The sequence below is a fragment of the Salminus brasiliensis genome, chromosome 4, assembly GCF_030463535.1.
Source record: "Salminus brasiliensis chromosome 4, fSalBra1.hap2, whole genome shotgun sequence".
NCBI classification, from domain to species: domain Eukaryota; kingdom Metazoa; phylum Chordata; class Actinopteri; order Characiformes; family Bryconidae; genus Salminus; species Salminus brasiliensis.
Genome location: NC_132881.1, coordinates 7,881,992 through 7,892,025, shown reverse-complemented (window position 1 = coordinate 7,892,025; position 10,034 = coordinate 7,881,992). Strand labels below are relative to the sequence as shown.

The following is a 10,034-nucleotide window of genomic DNA, read 5'->3' as shown; positions in this document are numbered from 1 at the left end:
TAATGAACTCATACTATGGGATGTTTTGTTCTAAATAATGCTATGGTTCTGCTAACAGGTAGAAGACCTTTTCTATAATGTACCAACTCGACGGAAAGCCCTAAAAAGTCCCAGTGAAGAATACTCAAGGATTGTGGAGGTCATGAGTAGGTGTGTTTATTACCTTTGTCGTTAACTCACATTTCCCTTTTTCACCTGTTGATTGATTGAATCAGCACCAAATTTTCACATTGGTGGGTCTGCCATTTGTTTAACTGTAGCTTTTTTAATCCTTTTTAATCCTCAGATATGCTATTCACAACTCTGGGAAAAGCTTTACTGTGAAAAAGGTAACGGCATCTTTTCATTTGGGATTATTTTTATTGTAAAGAAGTTTGTTCTCTGTGTTGAGTGTTTTTTTTTCTCTGTTGTTTTCGTTCAGCAAGGAGAGATGGTCGCCGATGTGAAGACTTTACCCAATGCTTCAGTTTTAGACAACGTTCGAGTGGTATTTGGAGTGGCTGTGAGCAGGTATTATTGTCTACATAATCGCAGAACTCTTCTTCAGGTTGTGAACGTATTTTAGTCATTTATTATTAATATAATTTGATCAGCATTGATTTGAGCTGGCTTTAAGACCAGCTTGTAGCAAAGTTGCTATGAATGCTCTGCGGCACGTTTTATTTTAAGCTGAACAGTTCCAGTCAGTACATTTACATTTATGGCATTTAGCAGACGCTCTTATCCAGAGTGACTTACAAGGTTACTCGTATTACAGAGGTGGGTCAGTGTAGTGTTAGGAGTCTTGCCCAGGGACTCTTATTGGTGTAGCGCAGCATAGTCACCCAGACCGGGAATCGAACCCTGGTCTCCCACATGGTGTTGTTGTAACTCAATGGCAGGTGGTGGTGTTATCTGTTGCGCCACACCAACCATGTGTCGGCACATCCTAATGTCGGCAGTCCAGTCAGTAATGTCGGCAGATGTAAGTTAGTATGGTCAGAAATGAAAGAGACTTTAGTAGTTGGTTGTCAACTGTGAATTGTCAAATTGTCACAATTTGTTACATTTCTTAAACAAAAACTATAAACTCTTTAAATCATACATGAGATTTATGCACATTCTTGGAATGTAGTTTATGACAATTCTCAAAATGTTTGCTTTCTGTTGAATAACTTATTTTTCATTAATTTAGAAAGATTTTTTTAAGCATCATGCCTTTTAAAGCTACACTTTAAAATAACAGCTTTACAACCATTGTGATTCTCCACTGACTGTAATAGAGGCAATAGCGTCTATAGCATTGCTACTCCAGGCTTGACACTCTGTTAACTGTACTACACAATATTGGTAAAGCAGGCAGGGCGAAACTTACGAGCGTACACCTGCATAACCAAAAGCATATTTGTAATATTGCTGTACTGCGGCAGTCCACATGCTTCTTTCTCAGCTTCTCCAGAAATGTGACTAACTTGTCTTTTAGTGGTGGCTCAAAGCGCAAGTTCCACTTTCCGACTGCAGGGGGAGCCCAGGAGCAAGAAATGCTAATTCTGCTGCCATAATGCTGTTTTAAGGGTTTTTGTCTCATTACAGAGGTTCTGAGGCTGATTAGTAAGGCCATTAGTAATGGCCAATATTATCAGCCGAGACGTAGTACTAATTTCAGCTAGTTAATATTTCCAAAATTTAGTTAATGCCATTTTTTTTTTACTTTATTTACAGAGAGATGATCGAAGTGGGGTGTGAAGATCAGAAGCTCGCCTTTAAACTGCAAGGATACATTTCCAATGCAAACTACTCAGTCAAGAAGTGTATCCTCATCCTCTTCATCAACCGTAAGTATGGCTGTGATGAGGCCACCAAGGCTTTACCCTTGTTTAGATAAGTGTTCCAGTTCTTAAGGATGTACTTGGTGTTTTTCAGATCGTTTGGTGGAATCCAGTGCCTTAAAGAAAGCTATTGAAACTGTCTACACAGCATATCTTCCCAAAAACACACATCCTTTTCTTTATCTCAGGTATCTTACTTTCCCTCTCTTTATCTGCAGTAAAACAAAAAAAAACATGGGTTGATTTAGGAAAGCTTTGAATTTCTGCTATGCAATTAGTGGAGGAATGGGAGGGGGGATTAAATTGAGGTATGGATCATATTAGGGATTGTACTGCTCTAACAGCACAATGTTAAGTGTTCTGGAGATATCCGATTAGGATTCCAATATTAGTAATAATAATAATAACAATACGTTTATAAGTTCTACAGCAATGTTGTGTTGATTGTATGATTGTGTTCATTAACACTTTCTAATTGTTTTCTTTCTTAAAAGTCTAGAAATTGCTCCTCATAACATTGATGTGAACGTGCATCCTACCAAGCATGAGGTGCACTTTCTCCACGAAGACTGCATCATCGAGAGCATTCAGAAACACATTGAGAGTAAACTTCTTGGCTCCAATTCGTCGCGCACATATTTCACACAGGTATATGATACCTGCATATAATGACGTGTGTTTGCAGTTATACTCACTTTGTACTAATTGGCCTTAAGTTGAAAAATTATAATCACCATATAGGCGCACTTTGTAACTAGTGCCTGTAGCCCGACTGTTGCTGGATAGTTTGTCTCCCTCTACTGGTCCACTTCTGACCAGATATTATTTGGAAGCTGAACCATTCTTAGCAGCTGCAGTGGCATAGTGGTTTGTGTTTTTGCTGATACAGCTAAAGGCGGCAGTTCCCATGCTGATGCATCCCAACTAATTATTGCAAGTTTGGGGAAATTAACTTCTGCATTTGAGCTTGTAATTGTGAAGAAAGATCAGCACATACTTCTGTATAGCCAGATCCGCATCAAGAGTGATTATCTCAAAGTTAATTAAAGGACCTAACAGAATCATTGGTATTGGAAGACATGCTTTAACTAAATTTAATGGCTTTAGACTGATGTGTAGACTCTAGAGCATTGCTGTAAAGTTTCGATTGCATTCAGCTGTAAAATAATTAGTAAAGTCAGGTTGCTGGATGATTGCCACCCCACCTCGTCCCCAACTCCCCAACCCATCCCAAAAGTATTGGTGCACCATCATTCCAAAGGACACCGTTCCTCAATGCTGGTGTGCCTGACATTGGGCATGGTGCCAATAGGTTAGTGTTTAACTGCTCCAGAGAGTCTTATTCTATTGGCAGTATTTCTTTACAGGGGCTAGACAAGATGTGCATGTCTGTGCATTTGCACATCTGTGTCTGCAATGGGTGCAACTTAAAGTAGCTGAGTGAATTGCTTAGAAGGGGTGGCCACCCATACAAGCAGGATCTGTGTGTACATTTCTGTAGAGTAGATTCTTTGAGATATCTGGTAATTTAATCTTCATTTAAACAATATTAAGGGAGAGTAATTATAACTAAACCAATAGAACTGTAGAAATGTCTTTAAAAAAAAAAATGATTATTTTAATTATTAATAGAAATGCAATTTTCTTGTGAGCAAAACGTTAGGACATCCTATGCCCTAATAGCTGGTATTTTACATGGGGTGTTCTAACTTGTATATTTGTATGTGGCTGTATATGATCACTAAAGTAACCATTTGTCTTCCCTCTAGACTTTACTTCCTGGGCTTTCGGCCTCTGTTAGTGATGTAAAAGCTTCAAATAGCTCCTCAGCGGACCCTGGTGAACGAGTCTATGCCCATCAGATGGTGCGTACAGACAGTAAGGCCCAAAAGCTTGATGCATTTCTCCAGCCAGTGAGTAAGCCTTCTTCAGTCACCACCCCTGCCAGCCCCGCAGCTCCTGCCCAGGCTGCAACTGAGCCGGATGATGCAGAAATGCTGGAGGTTATGGATGATGTGGAGGGAGGTACCTCAAAAGACTTTCAGATCGATAGTGGACCAAATCTCCAATCAGAGACTCCGCCCAGGTGAGGCATGTTGCGGTGTACTGTTTTGAAAAGGAATGATCTGTAAGTGACCAGCCGTGTTTTTTTGCTTCTTTGGCTGGAGCCATGAGGCTTAGGTCAGTAATCTTACACATCTTTTCTGTAATACACGCCCACATACCTTTCTCAAACTGCTCAGAACACTTGAAGTGCAGACTTGAAGTGGTTTAGGGATCAGTCTGTGAACTAGAGTCATGAACCAAAACTTACTGTGTAGCTGAAGAGTGTAGCAGCAGCAACAGGTCTGGTATTCACTAAGCAGTCTGAAGTTACAGGACTGATATCAGATCCATATTTCCATGATAGTCATGGTCATAAACACTGATTCTAGATCAGTGTGTCATCTGTGTGACCTTAATGAAGACCTGCGTGGTGGGTTGAGTGGATAGAGAAGAGTGTAAGGGCAGGTGTTTATGGAAAGGATTTGGATGATTATTGGCTTTTGGTGTTTGTTAGCAGTATTGGCTAACAATCGTAATGGCTGACAAGGAGCAACACTTTAATGCTGCAACAGAAAGGGCAAAATACTAGCTATGCATATAGCTTTATGCCTTCCCTTTAACCTCTGTAACTGCACAGACTTGGACCTAACCAGAATCAAATCAGATCCAACTTTCTGCTTTGATCATACAGTCATACATGACTATATTGGACTTTCAATGCTTTGCTTTGATTTTTTCTTTTTCTGGGGTAGAATGTGAGACAACACGTGCACAAATGTTTTTGGGGGTTTCTAAAATTAATGCAGGTTCAAAAATATATCATACAGATTTGTATTTCACATTTTATCAATGCCATTAAGTCCACAAATGTTGGATATTGCCATAGTTGTGATATATTGTTTATTTTGGGGCTCTGAGTGGCTTAGCCGTCTAATTACCTAACTCTGAGTTCAAATTCTGAGCCATGCTGCTTTGCCTCAGCGGCCAAAGTCAGAGAGAGCACGACTGGCTGTGTTCTCTTTAAGTGTGTAGATGGCACGCTCTCCCCTCATAGCATTTGGAGAGATTTTGGCCAGCACAGGCGTCTTTTAGTTAGGGACCTAGCACCTGGAGCTACGAACGGGTGGTTTAATTGGCCAATACAAATTTCGGAGAACAATAGGGGAAACTAAATCAAAAATCTAAATTTTCCATCAAATTGACCACCAGCACAAAAATTGGCTATATTGTTTAAACACAGTGATTCTCCATATTAGCTATCTTTACCCTGAGCAGTGGGGGGTGAAACTGATCCTGTCTGCCCGTTGGCCGGACAGATAGCTGCTGTTGTGCGTCTGTCCAGCCAATTAAAGCCAAACCGGGTAAACAAGTATGCTCACACTCAACCTGACCTTGCGTCTCCCCTCCTAAATCTGGTGCTCTTAGTATTAGAAATACAGCTTTCATTAAATGAAAGCAGTAAAACATTATTATATTATATTACATTTTGTATTGTATTTTCAATATTGTATTGTATTGGGGTTTTTAATGTAATATGTGTCATTGAGTTAAATTACATTTGGAATAACCTTGATACTATTATCAGCCTAATATCAAAGCATATGCTTTTGAATCAGGAGCTGATGGATGTTGAATTATGGTCTCTTCTGTGTTTTTACATGTACTGACCTCATACAGAGCTACTACCAACTAATTTCACACTAAAGAGTATTACAGTTGTAATGGTATCAGTTTAGGGTTGTTTTCCAAAGAGTTTAAGAAAAGCACTTTAATATACTGTGCCATTTCCAGGTCTTTTTTTTTTTAATTTAAGAATTAATTTAATAAGAGGGTGCATCTAAAATGTGTCGGATGGAGTCAAACATTAAAGAAGCTTGTTAAATATAATCTAGGAAAGCTGTCTGGCTTTGGCCAAGCAGGAGAAGTAATACATGCATCAGATATGACTCAGTTATCAACAAAGGAAGCGAAGCAGGGAGAAATTAACGCAGCCTTAAATGGTTCTCTGTGTGTTTGTGTTTTGCTGTTCTAGGAAACGGCCTCATGTTGATGAGGACAAGGATGACCTCACAGCGGCCTGCACGCCCAGGAGGCGCGTCATCAAGCTAACCAGTGTGAAGGAACTACGAAATGAGATCCCTGAACAAACTCACAAAGGTCAGATAATACAGTTGTGCCTGAATTAATCATATACCAATTCAGCATTTACACATGTTGGATCGTCGATGTAGCTCAATCAATTAATTTAATTATTTCTGTATTTCTATAAATAATTTTAAATGGGAAGTACCTCGGGGACAGGACCTGGCTTGTCTCTTGCTAGCTCACTGACTTCGGAGGCTACAAACATTCCCCAAGGGGGCGCTTTGTTCTTGCTTTGTAAAGGAATCACTGGGTTTAATCTTGCTACTGTTGGTTGAACTTCTGGTCTATAAAGTGATGCTCCTGCTGGCTGTGTCTTGCAGGACGTCTAGAAGTAAGTGTGTTTTTGTCTTTTCGTCTGTTTTTGTGTTTTATCTGATCAGGTCTGCAGGAGATGTTGCAGAATCATTCATTTGTTGGATGTGTCAATCCCCAGTGGTCTCTAGTTCAGCACCACACCAAACTGTACCTACTGAACACAACCAAACTCAGGTTAACCACTTAATTCACCCTTAGAAATCTGTCTGTGTTGCTTTTTCTGAAGTGTATGATTTCATATGATGTGTTTATTTTTCCAGCCAGGAGCTGTTTTACCAGATTTTGATATATGATTTTGGTAACTTTGGTGTTCTGCGCTTGTCAGTAAGTATTCTTCTTTTTTTCATTCCCCGTTAATTAAAGGGAATATCCATCTTTTTGCATTAGTGATATGATATTGAAATTACTACTAACACAGCCTCCTGGTATGTAATCACTAGGTCTGGCCATTTTCATTTCTTATAGTTACATATTTACAATCTTATATTCTCGCTCAAATCGAGCATAGTGAATAATACCAATGTCCCCTGCATAGAACACCAGGGTTTGTTGCACCCCCAGGCATTCTGCTATAAAATGTGCCCTTACACACATTAATACACACTGCTGTACCTGTAAGAGGATTTAGACTAATGTGACATTAACTCAGTCTTGTTTAATGGTCTGCGGGGTGCATTACCATATCTAATACAGTCAATTTGTGGTATTGCAGAGCCCAGCTCCTCTTTATGACTTGGCCATGCTGGCACTAGACTCTGAGGAGAGTGGCTGGACTGAGGAGGATGGGCCTAAGGAAGGACTTGCTCAGTACATTGTAGATTTCTTAAAAAAGAAATCTGAGATGTTGGAGGATTATTTCTCCATGGAGGTTGATGAGGTGGGTCAGAGTCAATCAGGGTAAGGTGAAACATTCTCCTGTAATAATGAAAATAAGTTAAGTTGGAAGTAGATGTATTTACTATTTATTTACAATGTATTTACAGCATTATTTACTATACTCTATACATTTTCTGTAGTTGGCAAAAGTGTAATATGTGTTGATTTTGTTTTGTATTGTTTTTTGTGATCTGTAAATCCTAAATCCTAACAAGCCTGTTTACCACCCTGTTATTCTGATTCAGAATAAAATACACCGGTTTGGTAAAAGGCTAATGTTAGCTGAGCTAGCGTTTGCTCACCCTAGCATTGGTCTCATCGTGTGCTGAGTTTGAGCTCCATTTCTGTGGACGCTGGCAGTAGAAAAAGCTGCAGTCACAAAGCCTGGTTTAGCAAGCAACCCGTATTCCCATACCTTGCAGTCTGGAGGCAGTGAGCTAGCTGCTACAGAGAAGTTGCTGTTGAGCTTTACTGTATCGCCAGCTTTGACTGAAGATTTCTCCAATATGTTGAGTGTATAATGAGTCAACACTGTTTTAAAATATTTTGCCATGTGTTGGAATCGGCCTGCTCTTTTTGATTGTGCGAAGTTTTTAATGACGAGTGGTGGAGGGTAACGGTCACATATTGATTGAATGCCATGCAAATATAGCAGTGTGCAACTATGTCAAGTTTTCCATTCCAGGCACGTTTATGATTGCTTTGAGGTGTGCTGTGTCTTCATGGTACCTCTCTGTCTCCTTTGTAGGAAGGAAACCTGAATACTCTTCCACTGCTGCTTGATAACTACACGCCTGCTATGGAAGGACTACCATTGTTCATCCTGCGCTTAGCCACAGAGGTTTTGCATCTCATTACAGTTTAGAAACAAATACACTAAAGAATGAAATGGGACACTATACAGTACCTAAACATGGCATTTTTATTTCTGTGGGTAATCCAGGTGAACTGGGACACAGAGAAGGAGTGTTTCCGGGACTTCTGTAAAGAGTGCAGTCATTTCTACTCCATAAGAAAACTCTACACTCTAGAAGCAGAGGCAGCAGACTCTCTGGTAAGCTACACTCCCAGCTCACCTTTACTACAGTGCTACAGTGATTATTGTAGTGTAGTGACTACTGTACTCTGTGAACTAAAAATCTAAAGATAGCTAACGCATGCGCACACACACAACTGCATGCCGGTAGGGTGAGCTCAGATCTTTTTAGTTTGACTCAGGTAAGTGATTCAGCTGCTGGCTGCTCATACTCAATGTCACATCCTGGGACAATACAGCACAAGCGAGTGTGTAATTTGTTAAAGTATGTGAAAGAGGCCTTGGAAGAAGTCACTGCACTTTAGTCAAACAGCTTTTAGGTTCCTCAGAGATTTTTTTTTTTGTTGATCAAGTCTATTATTTCATTTAAAGGTAGTAAACACCTAATCACACATAAAGCATATTTACACATTTGTGATGAATCACAGCTGTTATTTAGTGTTCCTGATCACCTTCATAGCTCATAGAAAAGCTCACGTGTTGTAAGATGTGTGACGTATGAAGGATTGCCTGTTGGAATTCCCGCTCAGTTAGCCATCAGTAGCCGTGGCCCAGAGGGAGCACAGTTAGCCTGGCTCTCTCCAGGGTGAGTAGTCAGCGCGTCCCGTCCTCCAGTTGCTTGCTGATGCTGCAGTGGTGGAGTGGGGGTGCTGGCTGTGCACATGTTGGAGGAGGTTTGGGTCACCCTCTCAGTGTCAGGAGCATTGCATGTGATGGGAGGGGGGAATAATGTGTGGATTGAGGGGTAACTCCACCTCGTTCATGTGTCTATGAACACCCTTTCTACTTTTCTATCTTTCTAATTAACTGTTATTGATTGAGATGATTGGCAGTGAGATTCCCCAAAATGTTTTCACATGCTAGAAAAAGAAACTTGATTAGCCCTGAGTGGTCCAGTGGGATAAGGCACTGCCACTATGACTGGGGGGGGGGGGGGGTTACTGGTTTGAATCTGCTTTTCTAATTCATTTTCTTTTTACCTTTCTTTTATTGATTGGCATTGTGATGGCAATGTTTTGTTTTTTTTCTGGTTAATTTATTTTTGTAGAGCGGCGAGCCAAACTGGCAGTGGAAGGTTGAACACGTTCTCTTCAAAGCATTCCGCTCTCTCCTGAGCCCTCCAAAACACTTCAGCGAGGATGGGTGCATCCTCCAAATCGCGAACTTGCCTGACCTCTACAAAGTGTTCGAGAGATGTTGAGTCCACACTCTAAATTATTCTATTGTCCTATTGGCAAGTCTTCCTCAACTTCAGTGCAGTGCTGCAGGTTTGCTCATTGTTTTGATGTCAAATTCCATGAATACGGACAAATTTTCACTTTAAATATGTTTAAAGCAAATAAATATTTTTTTATGGCAATTTTAATGTGTAGTGTCTGTTTAGAACTGATGGCTTATTTTTTTTATATTTTTTAAAATCAAGAATTTTGAAACCTTGTAAACCTATTAGACACTAAACATAACTTGGACCCAGGAAATGTGTTTGACTTTTACAAAAAGGGAGGGGGGGGGGGGGGGGGTAGTTGGGGGAGGGGGGAAAAAAAAAAAAAAGTACAAAATTCAAGAGTTTGACATTTCATGCTTTCAGATAACATCTACGGGGGTTTTAGACTTTAACATGAGCTTGCTGATTGTTGGTCAGTCAGGTAACGGAAATGTATAACAGCTGAATCTAAAAATCCTGCAGAGTACATTAAAATTAAACCAGGAGAAAACAATAAGAATTAGCAAAGCACTTTCAGGTAGCTGTTGCCTCAGTTCAGAATGTTCCTAAAAATGGCAGTTTCTTAAGAACATAACTGAGAGAG

At 40.1% G+C, this 10,034-nt stretch overlaps 1 protein-coding gene across 1 annotated transcript in view; it reads left to right on the top strand.

Moving 5' to 3' along the window:
- mlh1 (mutL homolog 1, colon cancer, nonpolyposis type 2 (E. coli)) overlaps nt 1–9,586 on the top strand; it is a 13,183-nt gene extending 3,597 nt beyond the window's left edge. Inside the window, exons 6-19 of the mRNA XM_072677433.1 lie at nt 59–150; nt 287–329; nt 422–510; nt 1,702–1,814; nt 1,903–1,996; nt 2,303–2,456; nt 3,578–3,894; nt 5,887–6,011; nt 6,380–6,488; nt 6,575–6,638; nt 7,027–7,191; nt 7,939–8,031; nt 8,134–8,244; nt 9,275–9,586. Coding sequence (XP_072533534.1) covers nt 59–150; nt 287–329; nt 422–510; nt 1,702–1,814; nt 1,903–1,996; nt 2,303–2,456; nt 3,578–3,894; nt 5,887–6,011; nt 6,380–6,488; nt 6,575–6,638; nt 7,027–7,191; nt 7,939–8,031; nt 8,134–8,244; nt 9,275–9,427 — 1,722 coding nt within the window. The 3' untranslated portion in view covers nt 9,428–9,586. The remainder of the gene's footprint in view (nt 1–58; nt 151–286; nt 330–421; nt 511–1,701; nt 1,815–1,902; nt 1,997–2,302; nt 2,457–3,577; nt 3,895–5,886; nt 6,012–6,379; nt 6,489–6,574; nt 6,639–7,026; nt 7,192–7,938; nt 8,032–8,133; nt 8,245–9,274) is intronic.
- The last annotated feature ends 448 nt before the right edge of the window (nt 9,587–10,034 follow it).